Genomic DNA, 21,409 nt, shown 5'->3' with positions numbered 1-21,409 from the left:
TGATCTTTGAGGCTTTTTTTCAGATTCCTGCAGTATATGATGAAGAAAGCCACTGATTACCACTGCCTTCCTTGCCTGCCATCGCGCTTTACATAAGAACTAGGAGCAGGAGTAGGCCACCTGGCCCCTCGAGCCTGCTCCACCATTCAATAAGATCATGGCTGATCTTTGTGTGGACTCAGCTCCACTTACCCGCCCACTCACCATAATCCTTAATTCCTTTACTGTTTAAAAATTTATCTATCCTTGCCTTCAAAACATTCAATGAGGCAGCCTCAACTGCTTCACTGGGCAGAGATTCACAACTCTTTGTGTGAAGAAGTTCCTCCTCAACTCAGTCCTAAATCTACTTCCTCTTATTCTGAGGCCATGCCCCCTAGTTCTAGTTTCACCCGTAGAAACAACTTCCCTGCTTCTATCTTATCTATTCCCTTCATAATCTTAAATGCTTCTGTAAGATCTCCCCTCATTCTTCTGAATTCCAATGACTATAGCCCCAGTCTACTCAGTCTCTCTTCATAAGCCAACACTCTCAATCCAGAATCAACCTAGTGAATCTCCTCTGCACCCCCTCCACTGCCAGTATAGCCTTTCTCAAGTAAGGAGACCAAAACTGTACACAGTACTCCAGGTGTGACCTCACCAGCACCTTGTACAGCTGCAACATAACCTTGCTGTTTTTAAATTCCATCCCTCTAGCAATGAAGGAGAAAATTCCATTTGCCTTCTTAATTACCTGCTGCACTTGCAAACCAACTCCTTGAGATTTCCGCACAAAGACACCCAGGTCCCTCTGCACAGCAGCATGCTGCAATTTTTTACCATTTAAATAGTAGTCCATCTTGCTGTTATTCCTACCTAAACGGATGACCTCTCATTTACCAACACTGTACTCCATCTGCCAGACCCTCGCCCACTCACTTAGACTATTTATATCCCTTTGCAGACTTTCAGCATCCTCTGCACACTTTGTTCTGCCAGTCACCTTCGTGTCATCTGCAAATTTTGACACACTACACTTGATCCCTAACTCCAAATCGTCAATGTATAAATCACAACCAATTGCGCTCCCAACACTGATCCCTGAGGCACACCACTAGTCACTGATCGCCAACCAGAAAAACACCCATTTACCCCCACTCTTTGCCTTCTGTTAGTTAACCAATCCTCTAACCATACTAATACATCACCCAGAACACCGTGCACCTTTATCTTATGCTTTGCCAATTTCCGGGAACATCTCAGCAGGGTCGAGAATATTCTCGGCTGAGTTTGATTTCTGAGTGGCGAGAACTGAAGGGGGTGGATGCAGGCAAGAGAATGGAGTTGAGGCCACAATAAAATCAGCCATGATTCTATTGAGTGGTGGAGCAGGCTTGAGGGGCTGAATGGCCTTCACTCCTATTTCCTATGACCTAATGAGTGCGGATTGAGGGCAAAACGGAGGAGAAATTGGTTGAAGATTGAGAACCAGAAGTTAGTTGTTTGAAAAATGGCGTGGGATAAGGGAAGGTGCTGTCACCGAACTTGGTTCACAGCTTAGAGGCTCTCCTCAAGAGCTGGTCAGCTCTTACTTTCTATTGTGCAGTTCCAGCTGCCACTGTCCACCAACCAACTGAACATCCATTGGCATGTTTCGATTTCCCACAAGAGGGTGCATGTGATTGGACTAATTATTCAGAGACAATCATGAAGAAAGCTAAGGGGATGGGAGGAGGGGGATGGTGAGAGTGTGTACCTGTTACTTGAAGGTAGCCAGGATTTGACAAATGAGTTAGATAAAAGCACGGTGGCACAGTGGTTAGCACTGCTGCCTCACAGTGCCAGGGAGCTGGGTTTGATTCCTGGTTTGGGTCACTGCCTGTGTGGAGTTTGCACATTTGCCCCATGTCTGTGTGGGTTTCCTCCAGGTGCCTTCCACAGTCCAAAGATGTGTGGGTTAGGTGCATTGGCCGTGCTAAATTGCCCCTTAATGTCAGGGAGATTAGCTTGGATATGGGGATGGGGCTATGGGGATAAGGCCTGGGTGGGATTGCAGTCTATGCAGACCAAATGGCCTCCTTCTGCACTGTATGAAAATGTGTCAATGGGCCAGATGTGGATATGCCAGCGTTGGACTGGGGTAAGCACAGTAAGAAGTCTGACAACACCAGGTTTAAGTCCAATTGATTTATTTGATAGTAAATCTACTATCAAATAAATCGGTTGGACTTAAACCTGGTGTTGTCAGACTTTTCTCAATGGGCCAGAACAGTGACAGACTGGATAAATAATGCACCGTTATAACTAGCTGATTAATGATTCATAGCAATATTTTAGAGGTAATTTTTAGTTCCGGGAAGATTAAACTTTAACCGTAGGAAGTGAAATAAACGCAACCAAGGCAGCTTGAAGATTAGCACACTGATAAAGGTCAGGGCAACGTTAAGGGGTTAACAGCCAGATCATAAAACAGTCCGTGAGCTTACTTAGCTGGAGAATTGGAGACATCTTGTCTAGTCTGTTGCAAAGAAATGCAACTCAGAGAGTTGTTTTGTTTAGCGCTATAATTAATTTAAAAGCATTCAGTTATCCCTGGTAGGCTATGTTGTCATGGAGATGGGTGAAGCTTTAGAAAGTTCTAGGGCAGGCTCGTCCAATCTTTTCACGTAGGGGAGTCCCTCTTCCAGCTCTTTTCTCACTCACGCGGCTGATGAGCAAATTTAGGAAAGATAAGGTTGAGCACAACATTGAACATAAATTTTAACAAAACTGAAACCTAACAATTGAACCAGCATCCACCGCAGTTTGAGGAGGAGAGTTCCAAACCTCCACCACTCCCTGCGTGTAGAAATTTTTCTAACATCTGTCCTGAACGGTCTGGCCCTAACTGTCAGATTATAGCCCCTGGTTCTCGAGCCTTCAATTCACGGTTTATCCTTATCCACCCTGCCCTTCCCTGTAACTATTTTGTAGACTGCTATCAGAGTAGAAGGCTGAGGGCTGATCTTATCGAGGTCTATCACATAATGAGGGGCACAGATCAGCTAGATAGTCAATATCTTTTCATAAGAACATAAGGAATAGGAGCAGGAGTAGGCCAGCTAGCCCTTCGAGCCTGCCCCGCCATTCAATAAGATCATGGCTGATCTGTCGTGGCTCAGTTCCACATTCCCGCCCTCTCCCCATAACCCTTAATCCCCTCTCTCATCAAAAACCCATCAACCCGCGTCTTAAAAATATTTAGCGAGGTAGCCTCCACCACTTCAACGGGCAGAGAATTCCAGAGATTCACCACCCTTTCAGTGAAGAAGTTCCTCCTCAACTCCGTTCTAAACCGCCCCCCCTTTATCTTGAGGCTATGCCCCCTAGTCCTACTATCCTTTCTGTGCGGGAAGAGTCTCTCCACCTCTATCCTATCCATCCCATTCATCATCTTATACGTCTCAATGAGATCTCCCCTCATTCTTCTAAACTCTAACGAGTACAAGCCTAATCTATTCAGCCCCTCCTCATAGCTCAACCCCCTCAACTCTGGCAACAGCCTAGTAAACCTCCTCTGCACTCCCTCCAAGGCCAAAATATCCTTGCATAAGTACGGCGCCCAAAACTGCACACAGTACTCCAGCTGCGGCCTCACCAATGCCCTATACAGCTGCAGCAAGACCTCTCTACTTTTATATTCAATCCCCCTCGCGATGAAGGCCAGCATCCCATTCGCCTTCCTGACCACCTGCTGCACCTGCAAGCTGAGTTTTTGCGACTCATGCACAAGGACCCCGAGGTCCCTCTGCACCGTCGCCTGCTGCAGTTTTTCTCCACGTAAGTGATAATCCTTCCTACCATTATTCCTACCAAAGTGGACCACCTCGCACTTGCCAACATTAAATTCCATTTGCCATTTCCTGGCCCATTCGCCCAGCCTATCTAGATCCTTCTGTAGACTCTCCCCACCCTCCGCACAATTTGCCTTTCCACCAATTTTGGTGTCATCAGCAAATTTCGACACCCTACACTCGGTTCCCTCCTCCAGATCATCTATATAAATGGTAAATAGCTGAGGCCCCAGCACCGACCCCTGGGGCACTCCACTAGTCACCATCCGCCAATCCGAATAGCACCCATTGACCCCCACTCTCTGCCTCCTACTTGACAACCAGTCCTCTATCCACGCTAACACCCTACCCCCAACTCCATGTCCCCTGGCCTTCTGTAATTTCCCAAAGGTAGGGGAGTCTAAAACTAGAGGGCATAGATTCAAGGTGAGAGGGGAGAGATACAAAAGTGTCCAGAGGGGCAATTTTTTCACACAGAGGGTGATAAGTGTCTGGAGTGAGCTGCCAGAGGTAGTAGTGGAGGCGGGTACAATTTTATCTCTTAAAAAGCGTTTAGTTACATGGGTAAGATGGGTAGAGAGGGATATGGGCTAAATGTGGGCAATTGGATTAGCTTAGGGGTTTAAAAAAAGGGTAGCAAGGACAAGTTGGGCTGAAGGGCCTGTTTCCACACTGTAAACCTTTATGACTCTATCAGATCAACCTTCTCAATTCGAGAACTGTCCGTGTGGAGTCTGCACATTCTCCCCATGTCTGCGTGGATTTATTCCATTTGCTCTGGCTTCCTCCCACACTCCAAAGATGTGCAGGCTGGATGGACTGGCCATGCTAAATTGGCCCTCAATGTCCAAAGATGGGTAGGGTAGGTGGATTTGCCACACTAAATTGGCCCTTAGTGTTGATAGATGAGTCAGTTAGGCGGATTGGCCATGGTAAATTGGCCCTTAGTGTCCAAAGATGTGTAGGTTAGGTGGATTGGCCATGCTAAATTACCCCTTAGTGTTCAAGAATGTGTAGGTTAGGTGGACTGGCCATGGTAAATTGGCTCTTAGTGTTCAAGAATGTGTAGGTTAGGTGGACTGGCCATGGTAAATTGGCTCTTAGTGTCCAAAGATGTGCAGGTTATTCTGTCAGAAAGTTGGTGCAACTCAATGGGCTGGATGGCCTCCTGCACTGCAGGGATTTTATGAGAGGATATAAAGGCCTAATGTGTCTAATCTTTCCTCGTAACTTAATCTCTGGAGTCCAGGTGTTATTCTTGTAAACCGAGGTTGCACCACTTTCTATCTCTCAGAATTACAACCCTCCTCCAGCTCTGCGCTCCTTCAACTCTGGCATTTTGTCCTTCCCCACTTCCTTTGCCCCATCCATTTAGCCTTAAGGACTGGAATTCCCTCTGCAGATCGCTTTGCTTCCCCACTCCCTGTAAAATGCTGCTTCAAACCAACCTCTTTATCCAAGCAAAAAAACAAAACCGAATAATGTAGATGCTGGCAACTGAAATGAAAACAGAAAATCATTAACTCCGTTTCTATCTCCACCCACGCTGCCAGATCCCTGCTGAGATTTTCCTGCATCTCTGCTTTCATTTTTTTTAACAAAGTGTTTGGATACCTGCCCTGAAGTCTGTTCGCTTGGCTTAATGTCAATTGTTTGTCTGATTACATTCCCCTGGGATGCTTCATTCAGTGAAAGGTGCAATATAAACGCAAGTTATTGTCTGATTTCTAATGATGGAAATACCCTCTCTCAAGAACGCTGTGTACAGAAGCCAGACTCCACCTGACAGCAAGAGTCTAGATGCAGCGTACAGCTGGCATTAGAACACAGAGCAAATCTTCAATTATCAGTGCTGGGGCTAAGATTGAGCCTTTAGATTAGATCAAATGTCTGTTTCTTTGGCATCTTCTGTACTTTTTGCACGGTTCCTGGTCTGTTCAAATATTTCATGGTTTAGAATGTCGTTATAGTAACCAGGGAGCTCAGAGGGTTTAAAAATCAACAGGGCATTGACCCGAGTCAGAAAGAGCATTGGATTCAATTTTCCTCCTTTGTCCTTTCTGACCTGTTTCTGAGCGAGATTGGTACTTATTGCCTGTTCTCAGGGTCTTTGATAGTGAATAAGTTTCCCCAACTGTGTGATGTGCTGGGCCACTCCAGGGTGTATTAAGAGTCAATCATAACAAAAGGAAGATTTGCAATTATATTGCATCTCATGACTGCAGCCAAAGAAGTATTTGTTGGTGTCACTGTTATAACAAAATGCAGCAACCGAGTGCCATACAGGAAGATCCCACAAGTTAATAATCCATCTTCTGTGATGTTGGTTGAAGGATTAACGCTGGTCAAGATGCAGGGGAATAGCTGCCTGTGGTATGATTCAATGGTCTGTGAAGCTTTATTTAAGTAAGAAGTCTCACAACACCAGGTTAAAGTCCAACAGGTTTATTTGGTAGTAAACGCCACTAGCTTTTGGAACGCCGTTCCTTCGTCAGGTGAGTGGGGAGTTGTGATCACAAACAGGGCATATAAAGGCACACACAGTTTACAGAATATTGATTAGAATGTGAGTCTTTACAGCTAATCAAGTCTTAAAGGTGCAGATAATGTGAGTGGAGATAGCATTAAGCATAGGTTAAAGAGCTGTGTATTGTCTCCAGACAGGACAGTGAGATGTTGCAAGTTCAGGCAAGTCAAGGGGATTACAGGTAGTGTGACATGAACCCAAGATCCCAGTTGAGACCATCCTCATGTGTGAGGAACTTGGCTATCAGTCTCTGCTCAGCGACTCTGCGCTGTCGTATGTCGTGAAGGCCGCCTTGGAGAACGTTTACCCAAAGATCAGAGACCAAACGTCCGTGGCCGCTGAAGTGTTCACCAACAGGAAAGGAACAGCCTTACCGGGTGATTGTTGAGCGATGTTCATTCATCCGCAAACACTACGACAGCGAGTGATCAGAACTCTCCACTTACCTGATGAAGGAACAGCATTCCAAAAGCTAGTGGCGTTTACTACCAAATAAACCTGTTGGACTTTAACCGGGTGTTGTGAGACTTCTTACTGTGTTTACCCCAGTCCAACGCCGGCATCTCCACATCAAGTTTTATTTAAGCCAGGAAATAGAACTTCTAAACATTGAGTTACAACACAGCTGCATGGGAAGTCAAAAGAGAAAACGCTGGAAAATCTCAGCAGGTCTGGCAGCGTTTGTAAGGAGAGAAAAGAGCTGACGTTTCGAGTCCAGATGCCCCAAGGTCAAAGTGCTTTAACAACAAGTTTTGACAAACTGGTCATCTGGACTCAAAACGTCAGTTCTTTTCTCTCCTTATAAATGCTGCCAGACCTGCTGAGATTTTCCAGCATTTTCTCTTTTGGTTTCAGATTCCAGCACCTGCAGTGATTTACTTTTATATGGGAAGTCATATCACTTCTTAGAATAGAACAGAATCCCTCCAGTGCAGAAGGAGGCCATTTGGCCCATTTAGTCTGCACTGGCTCCATTACAGAGCATTTTACCCAGGCCCTATCCCTGTAACCGCACATATTTACCCTAACCCACACATCTTGGGATACTAAGGGGCAATTTAGCACAGTCAATCGTCCTAACCTGCCCATCTATGAACTCTGGGAGGAAACTAGAGCACCCGGACAAAACCCATGCAGACACAAGGAGAATGCGCAGACTCCACACAGACAGTCATCCAAGGCTGGAATCGAACCCGGGTTCCTCGTGTTGTGAGACAGCAGTGCTAACCACTGTGTCACACGCCATGCTCTAACTGTTACCCTGCCCTCACCACATATCACTGCAGCAACATCAGAAATAAGGCGCATTGCACCAAGTGCACATTGTGATCCACACTCACTGCCTATCTGGCAGCTCCACAAAGTGATGATATTGCAGAATAAAGGACAACCTTGTGCTGCTGCCTCACGCTCACGAAACTGAAACTGGCCAAAATGTTTACGTCAACCACATGAGTTTGTTTAACAGCTTTAGTATCATCAATTGTTACAAGACACTTCACAAGAGCGTGATACAAGTGATAGGCCTACATTGATTCCTAGAATCATAGAATCCCTCAGTGCAGGAGGCCATTGAGCACATTGAGTCTACACTGAACTCAATCCCACCCAGGCCCCATTCCCACAACTCCATGTATTTACCCTAGCTAGTCCCCCTGACACTGGGGTCAATTTAGCATGGCCAATCCACGGAACCTGCACATCTTTGGAGTTTGGGAGGAAACCGCAGCATCCGGGAGAAACCTACGCAGACACGGGGAGAATGTGCAAGCTCCACACAGACAGTGACCTGAGGCCGGAATCGAACCCGGGTCCCTGGTGCTGTGAGGCAGCCGTGCTAAACATTGTGCCACTGTGCCACCTGGTTAAGCAATGCCTCTATTTTAACATTCTCAACCTTTTTTTTCATGGGCTTGCCCCTCCATATCTTTGAAATCTTCTCCAGCCTAACAACCCTTTGAGCTATCTATTGTCCATTAATTCTGGCCTTCTGTGCTTTGCAAATCTTAAATGCTCTGCCATTGCTTGTGTCTCTTCAGCTGCCTTGGCTCTGGATGTCTCTCTGCTCCTTCAAGACAATCCCTTAAAAACTACCTCTTTGACCAAGACTTTGGCCTCTTGACCTAATGGTTGGAATTTTACTGCCCTACCTGCCACAGGAATTGGAACGGGCAAAGGTCTGTGTATTGACTTCAATCAGGCCATTGAAGTTGGCCTACTGGAGTGTGAACTCCCCGATTAAGGATCCATCTACAGGTTCAGGCAGCAGGTGATCGAGGGGGCCATCCAACCTGACCATCTGCCCCTCTGCCGTGGCTACATTCGGGCGGGTGTCCCTGGAAAGGGAGCATGCGATGTCTGAGGGCACACTTGATGCCTTCCGTGTCTGCTGGGCATCGCAGGGACTGGGGTGTATCATTGAGCCTTTAATCACATTTTAATTTGATGTTTTAAGTTTCCTTTCTGCTTTGTCTTTTGTTTCGAACAGTTCCCCCTCCTTTGAGGGAGCTTCCCTTTTTGAGTTGTCCCTAAGTTAAGTTGATTTTGTTTATTTGGTTTGAATACAGAAAGGTGTCTCTGATTAAGGATCCAATTGATGAGTCAATCAGGGAGTTTTTGCCTTGTACTGAACCGGTAGTGTCGGTTCCTCTGACACCCCGGGAGGTAGACTGCTGACTGCTAGCATTCTGCGTACTGCTGTTAGAGTTGTAAATAAAGGGATATTGGTGAAGGGACTTCTGCCTCTATAGGTTTATTACAATCCTTTGACCTTGGATGGGATTTTGGGATGAGCAAGACCGTAAAATCCTGCCCTAAGTCTCCTTAGATGGCCCAGTGCCTCGTATTTGTTTCATAATGCCCCTGCAAAATGTCATGTGGTGCTGCATGATATTAAAAGGTGCTAGATAAATTCAAGTTGTTGTTGCTGATGTGAAATATTCCTGCAGAGTTGCACAGGGATTGTCCTTAATTCTGTAATATCAAAGAGGCTGCAGGATGGGCAGCAAAAGTGGAAAACAATTTTCTCCTGATGTGACAGGTTTAATTTTGATGTTGTGGATGGTGCCAATTAGTTAGTAGCTTTACTTTCCATCTAAATGTGCTAAAAGTTTGATCTCCTGGCTTGATGTGGAGACGCCGGCGTTGGACTGGGATAAACACAGAAAGAAGTTCCACAACACCAGGGTAAAGTCCAACCAGCTTATTCGATAGTAAACCCACAAGCTTGCTTGTGGGTTTACTATCGAATAAACTGGTTGGACTTTAACCTGGGGTGTTGTGAGACTTCTTACTGTCTGCTGTTTTGCATGCCAAACAAGTAAACAAACTCAAATTAACTTAGGGACAAATTAAAAGGGGCAACACCCCAAAAAGGAAGGGGGGGACCACCTGAACAAAAAAAACTTTAAAACATTAAATCAAAATGTGATTGTCAGGGTCTATAATGCACCCCAGTCCCTGCGGTTCCCAGCGGGCACGGAAGGCATCAACTGCACCTGCAGATACCGCATACTCCCTCGGGACACCTGGCCGCGAATGTAGCCACGGTAGAAAAGGCTTCACAGATCCCAGCAATATATTGCACAGAAGGAGGCCATTTGGCTCATTGTGCCTATGTTGCCTCTTTAATCGTTCTCCAATGATCTCACTGTTCCTTCTCCACAGGCTTGCTTTGTTTTTTTTTGGTTAAATATGAGAATCTGATGAACCTTAAATACAAATTTCTGGCAATCACGTCAAATTTCATAAGCAAGTGAAACCTGATTTATGAAATAATTCCTCAGTTAATATAGTGTTGCCTTGGTGCATTTCTGATGTTGTCATGCTCCTGCTGCTGTTTGAATACCTGGTATTTCTGCTTTTGAGCTGTTTCTCTGCTCCCATACATTTACCTGGCAGTACTCTACTCTTGCTTTGTTGTCTCTCCTGTACCCTCTTTTGAGCCAGATATTGGCCTACTACCCATACACTGTCCCATTTTCCTGCACATTATCCTGTCCTCAAGAGAGTACACATATACAGACATCCTTGTTGGAATTCAGAAGGATGAGGGGGGAATCTTATTAAAACTTACAGGATAATACAAGGCCTGGATAGAGTGGACTCGGAGAGGATGTTTCCACTGGTAGGAAAAACTAGAACCAGAGGGCATGACCTCAGGCTAAAGGGGCAATCCTATAAAACAGAGATGAGGAAGAATTTCTTCAGCCAGAGAGTGGTGAATCTGTGGAACTCTTTGTCGCAGAAGGCTGTGGAGGCCAGGTCATTGAGTGTCTTTAAGACAGAGATGGATAGGTTTCTTGATTAATAAGGGGATCAAGGGTTATGGGAAAAAGGCAGGAGAATGGGGATGAAGAAAATATCAGCCATGATTGAATGGTGGAGCAGACTCGATGGCCTAAGTCTGCTCCTGTGTCTTATGGTCTTACAGTGCCCTGCATCTGGGGTGTATCTATCACTGGGCGAATTATCCTCTCCTGAGGGGTAGTATTGGCCTCTCTGAAGATATTACCCTCTGTAAGAAGTCTCACAACACCAGGTTAAAGTCCAACAGGTTTATTTGGCAGTACTAACCACAGAGTGCTGCCCTTTTATCAGGTGAGTGGGAGTTCTGTTCACAAACAGGGCATATAAACTCAATTTATAAAATAATGGTTGGAACGCAAGTCTTTACAGGTAATCAAGTCTTAAAGGTGCAGACAATGTGAGTGGAGAGAGGATTAAGCACAGGTTAAAGAAATACAAATGATCTCCTGCCAGGACAGTTAGTGAGATCTTGCAAGTCGTGGGGGTTACAGATAGTGTGACATGAACCCAAGATCCAAGTTGAGGCCGTCCTCATGTATGCGGAACTTGGGTATCAGTCTCTGCTCAGTGACTCAGCGCTGTCGTGTGTTGTGAAGGCCGCCTGGCGAACACTTACCTGAAGATCAGAGGCTGAATGCCCATGACCACTGAAGTTTTCCCCAACAGGAAGAGAACACTCTTGCTTGGTGATTGTTCATTCATTATTGTAGCGTCTGCACGGTCTCCCCAACGTATCATGCCTTGGGACATCCTTTCCTGCAGCCTATCAGGTAGATAATGTTGGCCAAGTTGCGACTCTGTGTGGAGGGGGGGGGAGATATATCCCTTTTGGGGGTATTGGCCACTATCGGGTACTGACCCCACCCAGGGGGTATTGTCCTCCCTCAGGAGGATATATCCCTTTTTGGGGTATTGCCCACTCGAGGGTACTGACCCCTCAGGGGTATTGCCCACTCGAGAGTACTGACCCCTCCCAGGAGTATTGTCCACTCCAGGGTACTGACCCCTCCCAGGGGTATTGCCCACTCCAGGGTACTGACCCCTCCCAGGGGTATTGCCCACTCCAGGGTACTGACCCCTCCCAGGGCTATTGTCCACTCCAGGGTACTGACCCCTCCCAGGGGTATTACCCTCTCCAGGGTACTGACCCCTCCCAGGGGTATTACCCTCTCCAGGGTACTGACCCCTCCCAGGGGTATTACCCTCTCCAGGGTACTGACCCCTCCCAGGAGTATTGTCCACTCCAGGGTACTGACCCCTCCCAGGGGTATTGCCCACTCCGGGCGGGTATTTACCTTGCTGCCCTTTCCCTGTTTCCATGACACCGAGTGACTTCCAACCCCTCACTTTCACGTCCGTCAATGACGTGAGACGTAGGGCCGGCCAGCCAATGGGGGTGGAGCTGCCCGCCCCGCCCATCCGATGACGCAAGCACCGGGCTCGAGCTGCCGCGAGGATGTCGCTGAGGGATCGGGAGCCGCTGCTGAGGGCGGAGGAGGGTGAGGGTGAGGGAGAGGGAGAGGGAGAGGGAGGGGGGTGAGGGTGAGGAGGGTGAGGATGAGGAGGGTGAGGGTGAGGGAGAGGGGTGAAGCACGGACACAGAACATATATTCTCCCGGCCATTGCCTCCCCCCTTCCCCATACCCCTTCGCCCCCCCCATACCCCTTCGCCCCCCCCATACCCCTTCGCCCCCCCATACCCCTTCGCCCCCCCATGCCCCTTCGCCCCCCCATGCCCCTTCGCCCCCCCCATACCCCTTCGCCCCCCCCATACCCCTTCGCCCCCCCCATACCCCTTCGCCCCCCCCATACCCCTTCGCCCCCCCATACCCCTTCGCCCCCCCATGCCCCTTCGCCCCCCCATGCCCCTTCGCCCCCCCATACCCCTTCGCCCCCCCCATACCCCTTCGCCCCCCCATACCCCTTCGCCCCCCCCATACCCCTTCGCCCCCCCCATACCCCTTCGCCCCCCCCATACCCCTTCGCCCCCCCCATACCCCTTCGCCCCCCCCATACCCCTTCGCCCCCCCCATACCCCTTCGCCCCCCCCATACCCCTTCGCCCCCCCCATACCCCTTCGCCCCCCCCATACCCCTTCGCCCCCCCCATACCCCTTCGCCCCCCCCATACCCCTTCGCCCCCCCCATACCCCTTCGCCCCCCCCATACCCCTTCGCCCCCCCCATACCCCTTCGCCCCCCCCATACCCCTTCGCCCCCCCCATACCCCTTCGCCCCCCCATACCCCTTCGCCCCCCCCATACCCCTTCGCCCCCCCCATACCCCTTCGCCCCCCCCATACCCCTTCGCCCCCCCATACCCCTTCGCCCCCCCATACCCCTTCGCCCCCCCATACCCCTTCGCCCCCCCATACCCCTTCGCCCCCCCATACCCCTTCGCCCCCCCATACCCCTTCGCCCCCCCCATACCCCTTCGCCCCCCCCATACCCCTTCGCCCCCCCCATACCCCTTCTCCCCCCCCATACCCCTTCGCCCCCCCATACCCCTTCGCCCCCCCCATACCCCTTCGCCCCCCCCATACCCCTTCGCCCCCCCCATACCCCTTCGCCCCCCCCATACCCCTTCGCCCCCCCCATACCCCTTCGCCCCCCCATACCCCTTCGCCCCCCCCATACCCCTTCACCCCCCCCATACCCCTTCGCCCGCACCCCCCCCCCCAATTTGGAAAATCCTGATGATGTGAAACTGCTTCACCTGTAGTGAAGGGGTAGCACGGCAGCACAGTGATTAGCACTGCTGCTTCACAGCGCCGGGTAGCTGGGTTCAATTCCCAGTTTGGGTAACTGTGTGGAATTTGCACATTCTGCCCATGTCTGCATGGGTTTTCTCCAGGTGCTCTGGTTTTCCAGTGTTGTGTAGTTTAGGATGATTGGCCATGCTAAATTGAACCGAATATCTGGGGATCAAGAGGATAAAAATGTGGGATTATGGGAATAAGGCCTGAGTGGAGTTGTGGTTGGTGTCAACCTGATGGGCCGAATGGCCTCCTACAGTGTAAGGATTCTGTGGATTTTATCCTATGGATTCTATTATGTGTTGTAAAAATGCTTGTAAGAAAACAGGTCTTTATTTTATGTATGTCAGTGAGATGGTTCTTCCTGCTTCTCATTGCAGAGCTATGTTTATTCTTGGTGTGGTGTTTGATATTTGCGCTGCTTAAATATTTTAAAAGTAATTCTCTGGAATTGATCTGGCACTTCTCCAGACTTGTTAATAGTCAATCTGCCTGTCAATCTTTGCATTGCTCTCCATGCTCCTCCGTGGTGACTCAGTCACCCCACGCTATGAATCTTTTTGGTAAAACAATTAAACTAAATCACATGGAATCATAAAATGGTTATCACACAAAGGAGGCCATTCATGTTCTTGCTGGCCCTCTGCAAAAAAAGTAGCTCAGTGACCCCTCACTCCTCCTCTTCCCCCACCTTTACTCATGGGCCTAAAATTTTCTATTTAGATGCTTGCCCAATTAAGTTTTGAAAGCCACAATTGAATCTGCCTCCACCACATTCCCAGGCAGTGCATCCCAGGTCCCAACCGTTCACTGTTTAAAAAAGTTTTTTCCTCCTATCACCTTTGCCAATCATCATAATGCAGCATCTTCTGCTTCCCGAAACCTCCACCAAAGGTCTGTCTATACACCTCCCAACTTCCAACCCCTCTGATTAGGCAACTTAAGGTGACGGAAGTCTTAGAGAGCAGTGACCACAATATGATAGAATTTACACTTCTGTTTGAGAGGGAGAAGTTGGAATCAGATGTAACTATTACAATTAAATAAATGTAACGACAAAGACGTGAGGGAGAAGCTCGCCAGAGTTGATTGGAAAGGGAGCTTAACAGGGAAAACAGTGGAACAGCAATGGCAATAGTTTTTGGGAGTTATTTGCGAGGCACAACAGAAATTCTTCCCAAGGAGGAGGAAACATGCTAAGGGGAGGACGAGGCATCCATGGCTGATGAGGGAAGTCAAGGACAGCATAAAAGAAAAAGCATACAAAGTGGCAAGAATTAGTGAAAAGCCAGATGACAGGGAAGCCTTTAAAAGTGAGCAGAGGACAACTAAAAAAGCAGTAAGTGGGGGAGATGAATAAACCATGAGTGTAAGCTAGCTAGTAATATAAAAGAAAATAGGAAGAGTTTTTTTCAATGTATAAAAGGAGAGGCAAAAATAGACATTGGACCATTGGAAAATGAGGCTGGAGAAGTAATAATAGGAAACAAAGCAATGGCAGAGGAACTGAATAGTTACTTTGCATCAGTCTTCAGAGTGGAAGATAGCAGTGGGATGCCAGAGCTCCAGGAGAGTCAGGGGGCACAGGGGAGTGCAGTGGCCATCACTAAGGAGAAGATTCTGGGGAAACGGAAAGATCTGAAGGTGGATAAATTACCTGGATCAGATGGACTACACCCCAGGATTCTAAAAGAGATAGCTGAGGAAATTGTGGAGGCATTGGTGGTGATCTTTCAGGAATCACCACCAATGCCTCTTTCAGGACTGGAAAGTAGGGAATGTAACACTGCTGTTTAAGAAGGGAGGGAGGCAGCAGATAGGAAATTGTAAGTCAGTTAGCCTGACTTTGGTCAATGCAAGATTTGAGAGTCCATTATTAAAGATTAGATTGCAGAGTACTTGATAAAGTAGGACTGAGTCTGCATGGCTTTGTTAAGGGGAGGTCATGTTTGACAAATCTGTTGGAGTTCATTGAGGAGGTAACAAGGAAGTTAGATAAAGGAGAACCAGTGGACATAATTTATTTAGATTTCAAGAAGGTCTTTGACAAGGTGCCACGTGGGAAATTGTTAAATAAGTTAAGTGCCCATGGTGTTAAGGGTAAGATCCTGACATGGATAGAGGATTGGCTGACTGGCAGAAGGCAGAGAGTAGGGATAAAGGGCTCTTTTTCAAAATGGCGGCTGGTGACTAGTGGTGTGCCTCGAGTCAGTGCTGGGACCACAACATTTCACAATATACATTTCACAATCTATGATTTGAGGAAGGAACTAAAGGCAGTATTGCTAAGTTTGCAGATGATACAAAGATATGTAGAGGGATAGTTAGTATTGAGGAAGCAGGGGGCCTGCAGAAGGATTTGGACAGGTTAGAAGAGTGGGCAAAGATGTGGCAGATGGAATACAATGTGGAAAAGTATGAGGTTATGCACTTTGAAAGGAGGAATGGAGGCATAGACTTTGTTCTAAATGGGGAAATGCTTAGGAAATCAGAAACACAAAGGTACTTGGAAGTCCTTGTTCAAGGTTCTCTTAAGGTTCATTTGGCAGTTAGGAAGGCAAATGCAATGTTAGCATTCATGTCACGAGGGTAAGAATGCAGGAGCAGGGATGTACTTCTGAAGCTGTATATGCTGTGGTCAGACACTATTTAGAGTATTGTGAGCAGTTTTAGGCCCCATAATCTAAGGAAGCATATGCTAGCCTTGGAAAGGGTCCAGAGGAGGTTCACAAGAATAATCCCTGGAGTGAAGAGCTTGTTGTATGAGGAATGGTTGAGGACTTTGGTTCTCTACTTGTTGGAGTTTAGAAGGATGTGAGGGATCTTATTGAAACTTACAGGATACTGCGAGGCCTGGATAGAGTGGACGTGGAGAGGATGTTTCCATTAGTAGGAAGCACTAGAACCAGAGGGCATAATCTCAGGCTAAAGGGACAATCCTTTAAAACAGAGATGAGGAGGAATTTCTTCAACCAGAGAGTGGTGAATCTGTGAAACTCTTTGCCGCAGAAAGCGTGGAGGCCAGGTCATTGAGTGTCTTCAAGACGGAGACAAACAGGTTCTTAATTAATAAGGGGATCAGGTGTTATGGGGAAAAGGCAGGAGAATGGGAGTGAGAAAAATATCAGCCATGATTGAATGGTGGAGCAGACTCGATGGGCTGAGTGGCCTAATTCTGCTACTGTGTCTTATGGTCTTATCAAATCTCCTTTTTGATGAGAACAACCCCGCACCTCTAATCCATTCACAGGACTGAAGTCCTAAGCCTGGCCCCGATCTTAAAAATCTTCAGATCCTTCCTGATGTGTGGTGCCCAGAATTTTCTAAAGCTTGTTTGTAACTTTGTATGACACCTTTTTAAAATTCCATGTAAGTTTTTAAAATCATTTCTCAACCTGCCTTGCCCCCTTCCATGATTTGTACACGAAGGCCCACTGGGTCTCTCTCTGTGTAAGAAGTCTCACAACACCAGGTTATGGTCCAACCAGTTTATTTGATAGTAAACCGTCTCTGAAAGCTTGTGGGATTACTATTGAATAAACTGGTTGGACTATAACCTGGTGTTGTGGGACTTCTTACTGTGTTTACCCCAGTCCAACGCCAGCATATGTACATCATCTCTCTCTGTGCCCACACCCTTTTGGAATTTTACCCTTTTGTTTTATATTACCTTTCCTCGTTCTTTTTACCGATGTGTACCACTTCACATTTGTGTTAAATTCCATCTACTCACACTTCTGTGTTAAATTGTATCTATGATGTGTTGTATACTTTTATCTAGCCTGTCTGCATGCTCTTAAAGTCCATCATGATCTTGTTCCTAATACTTCCAAGTTTTGTGTCACCTGCAAATGTTGAAATTCTGCACTCCAGTAACTCATTGATAGGGATCGAGAAAAGCCTCACCTGGGAACTCAGCTGAGACCAGTCAGTCAGGAATGCAGCCACTTTGTTTCCTCTCACTTGGCCAGCATTTTCCCAGGAGAACATAAGAAATAGGCACAGGGCCCAGTACGACCATGGCTAATCTTGGGCTTCAACATGGGGTGACATAACTGAGTGATAGGGAGAGAGTACAGGGTTCAAAAACCAGGGGTCATAAATTCAAACTAAGTGGCAGAAGGATTAGAGAAGACAGAAGGAAAGAACTTCTTATGCTGAGGCTATCTGGAATTCACTGCCTTTGATTTGGTTTGATTTATTATTGTCACACGTATTAGTAAGTAGTGAAAAGTGTTGTTTCTTGTGTGCGATACAAACAAAGCACACCGTTCATAGAGAAGGAAAGAAGAGAGTGCAGAATGTAGCATTACAGTCATAGCTAGGGTGTAGAGAAAGATGAATTTAGTATGAGGTAGATCCATTCAAAAGTCTGATAGCAGCAGGGAAGAAGCTGTTCTTGAGTCGGTTCATACGTGACCTTAGATTTTTGTATCTTTTTCCCGATGAAAGAGAGTGTATCCGGGAGCATGGGGTCCTTATTTATGCTGTCTACTTTTTCAGGCAGCAGGAAATGTAGACAGAGTCAATGGATTGAGGTTGGTTTATGTGATGGATTTGTTCATGACCCTTTGTAGTTTCTTGCTGTACCAAGCTGTGATACAGCCAAAAAGAATGCTTTCTAGTGCATCCATAAAAGTCAGAGAGAATTGTAGCAGACATGCCAAATTTCCTTAGTTTTCTGAGAAAATAGAGGCATTGGTGGATTTCTTAACTATAGTGTCAGCATGGGGAAACAAGGACTGGTTGTTGGTGATCCAGACACCTAAAAACCTGAAGCTGTTGACCATTTCTACATTATTCCCATTGATGTAGATAGGGGTATGTCCTTCGCTGTGTTCTTGAAGGTGATGATTATCTCCTTTGTTTTGTTGACATTGAGAGAGAGATTATTGTCGCCGCACCAGTTCATCAGATTCCCTATCTCTTTTCCTGTACTCTGTCTTGTCTTTGTGATCTGGCCCACTGCGGCGGTGTCATCAGCAAACTTGAAAATTGAGTTGCAGGGGTATTTAGCCATTTAGTCATAGGTGTATAAGGAGTATAGTATGGGGCTGAGGACACAACCTTGTGGGGCACTGGTGTTGAGGATGATCATGGAAGAGGTGTTGTTTCCTATCCTTACTGATTGGGGTGTGTGTATTATCAGGATCCAGTCGCAGAGGGTGGAGCCAAGTTGAGTTTCATAGGAATGATGGTGTTGAAGGCTGAGCTGTAGTTGATAAATAGGAGTCTAACATAGGTGTCTTTGTTATCTTGGTGTTCCAGGATTGAGTGCAGGTCCAGGTATCAGCTGTGACCTATTGCGGTGATAGGCAGACTGTAGGGGACCCAGGCAGTCTGGGAGACTGGAATTAATTCATGCTACGATGAACTTTCGAAGCACTTCATGATGATGGATGACAGAGCCACTGGATGATAGTCATTAAGGCACACCGCTTGGCTTTTCTTTGGTACCAGAATGTCTCCTTGAAGCAGATAGGGACCTCAGATTGGTGTAAAGAGAGATTGAAGATTTGCAAATACCCTTGCCAACTGGTCCGCGAGTGTTTATTCAGGTATCCCATCTGAGGGTTGACCTTTGAGAAGGCTGCTCTGATATCTGCAATAGTGATCTCGGATACAGGTTCACCTGAGGCTTCTGGTGTGGTGGTGAGGGGGGGGTGCGCGTGGTGTGCTTTCCCTGACTTCTTGCTCAAAACGGGCATAGAATGCATTGAGCTCATCAGGGAGAGGTGCGTTGGTGCCGGCGATTTTACCTGCCTTTGTCTTGTAACCTTTTATGTCTTTGGTGGGGGGACTTCTGTGTGGCTAGTCTGGGACTCTAGCTTGGTTCGGTACAGGCATCTTTGGATCTCCTTAGATAATTTCTGGCTTTCTTGTGTAGGTCAGGGTTGCTTGACTTGAGCGCTTCAGACCTAGACTTTAGGAAGCAGCGGGGATCCCTGTTCATCTGTTTTCTGTTTGGGATTTGCTTCTTTGGCACAGTCTTCTGCCCACTTGCTCGTGAAGACCGTTACTGTAGTGGCGTACTCATTCAGGTTGGTCGCAGTGTTTTTAAATATTGACCAGTCTACTGACTCTCAGCAATCCGTTAGGAGATCATCCAATTCCTCAGACCAACATTGCACTACTTCCTTAGAAGGATTCAATGATTTGACGGCCTGACTTGGTGGTGGAGGCAGAAACCCTAAACTAATTTGAAAAGTACCTGGATCTCCACCTTATGTGCTGTAAGCTGCAGGGCTATTAGGCATATGCAGGAAGGTGGGATTGGCAAGGGGACTTGGGTGTCTTTGGGTCAGCATGGGCAAGATGGGCTGAATGGTTCCTTTCTATGCTGTATAGTTTCTATGGTTCTAACTCCACTTTCCCAGCCACTCCCCCAATTTCCTAGGAGCACAAGTTCCAGTCTTAAATATATTTGATAATATGGGGTAGGGAATTCCAAACATTCACAATCCTTGGAGTGAAGTAATTTCTTCGCGTCTCAGTCCTAAATGATTAACTCCTTATCCTGAGACCGTGTTACAAAGTTTTAGACTCCTCACCCAGTTGAATCAGCTCTCAGCGTCTTTCGCATTCTGATTAAGCCTCTGGAATTTTATATGTTCAATCATGTCTCATTGTTCCAAACTCCAGAGAATTTTGGCCCAATTTACTCAGCCTCACCCCATAGGACAAACACCTCATCCTAGGGACCCACATAGCCAGCCTTGCTGCAAGCATATCCTTTCTTCAATTCTCAATTTCCACACAACTATCCCTTCTATTCCATCATCTTCATCTTCGCTGATGAACTTGTTATGTGGCACTTTGTGAAATGTCTTATGGAAGTCCGTATCCACCATCCGCGTTACCTTCTTCAACTATTTCCTTTTACCATTGGAGTGCAGAAGTAAAAAAGTCTAGAATTTTAGGGCTTTGGTGAGACCCTACCTGAATACTACGTGCAGGAAGGGTATGCTTGCAGCGGAATCAGCTCAAAAAAAGTTCACTAGGTTGGTCCCTGGGATGAAAGGATTATCGTAAAATGAGAGGTTGAGTAAATTGGGTCTGTGTTCTCTGGAGTTTTAAATAATGAGAAGTGATGTAGTTGAAAGCTACTGGATTCTTAAAAGTTTTAAAAATTTAAATTTTATTTATTAATGTCACAAGTAGGCTTATGTTAACACTGCAAAGAAGTTGCTGTGAAAATCCCCTCGTCGCCACACTCTGGTGCCTGTTTGGGTACGCTGAGGGAGAATTTAACATGGCCAGTGCACCGAACAAGCACGTCTTTTGGACTGTGGGAGGAAACCAGAGAACCTGGAAGAAACCCACACAGACACGGGGAGAACGTGCAGACTCTGCAGAGACAGTGACTCGAGCTGTCCAAAGATGTGCGTGTTAGGCGGATTGACCATGCTAAGTTCCCCCTTCGTGTTGGGGGATAGTGGGTTAAATGCGTGGGGTTGTGTGGATGAGTCAAGAAACTTGTTTTCAATCGAACAGAATGTGTCTTCAGATCTAAGGTGCAAATCTCTCACACACACACACACACACACACACACACACACACAGTCGCAGGCACACTGTGCTCCACACAGGAATCTGAGACATCCGGAATCCTGAGCTATTCTGATGGATTTTCGACTTGAGTTTCTCACTGATGCAACTCAAAAATGAAAATTCCAGCAAGGTTGGCTGCTCAGTGTGACCACAGGCAGAGAGCCCTGTTAACAGAACTTGCTTAAAAAACAGAACTGTTTGGTGTTGTCAGAAAATGCCACATGAGCATCTTTTATACTGCTTTAGTCAGGCTTCTTGAAAATGCAGAGTTGTTGTTTCAAATCATTTCATGTGAATCAGGTTTCGATATGATTTCTCTCTGTTCTGATGATCCTCAAGTGTGTTGTGGACCAATAACAAATTCTGTTCCTCTTCCGCTAGGGTCTGTCATGATGCTCACCTGTGTATGATATAGCCCTCCACCACCACTCTAACAGTGGATTTTTGAAAGAAAG

The 21,409-nt window shown here is 46.9% G+C and overlaps 1 protein-coding gene across 3 annotated transcripts in view; it reads left to right on the top strand.

Moving 5' to 3' along the window:
• Positions 1-12,076: 12,076 nt before the first annotated feature.
• The window catches only part of sv2 (synaptic vesicle glycoprotein 2), a 78,822-nt gene continuing 69,489 nt past the window's right edge, over positions 12,077-21,409 (top strand). For 2 of the 3 annotated variants that reach the window (XM_080183342.1, XM_080183340.1), the window contains exon 1: positions 12,077-12,155. In XM_080183342.1, the coding sequence (XP_080039468.1) occupies positions 12,107-12,155 (49 nt within the window). In that variant the 5' untranslated portion in view covers positions 12,077-12,106. The remainder of the gene's footprint in view (positions 12,156-21,409) is intronic. The other variant, XM_080183341.1, reaches the window with a different exon arrangement.

Source organism: Carcharhinus amblyrhynchos, unplaced genomic scaffold (assembly GCF_965287045.1).
Source record: "Carcharhinus amblyrhynchos unplaced genomic scaffold, sCarAmb.v2.hapA chromosome_254, whole genome shotgun sequence".
Lineage (NCBI taxonomy): Eukaryota > Metazoa > Chordata > Chondrichthyes > Carcharhiniformes > Carcharhinidae > Carcharhinus > Carcharhinus amblyrhynchos.
This window is presented reverse-complemented; position numbering and strand designations above follow the sequence as displayed.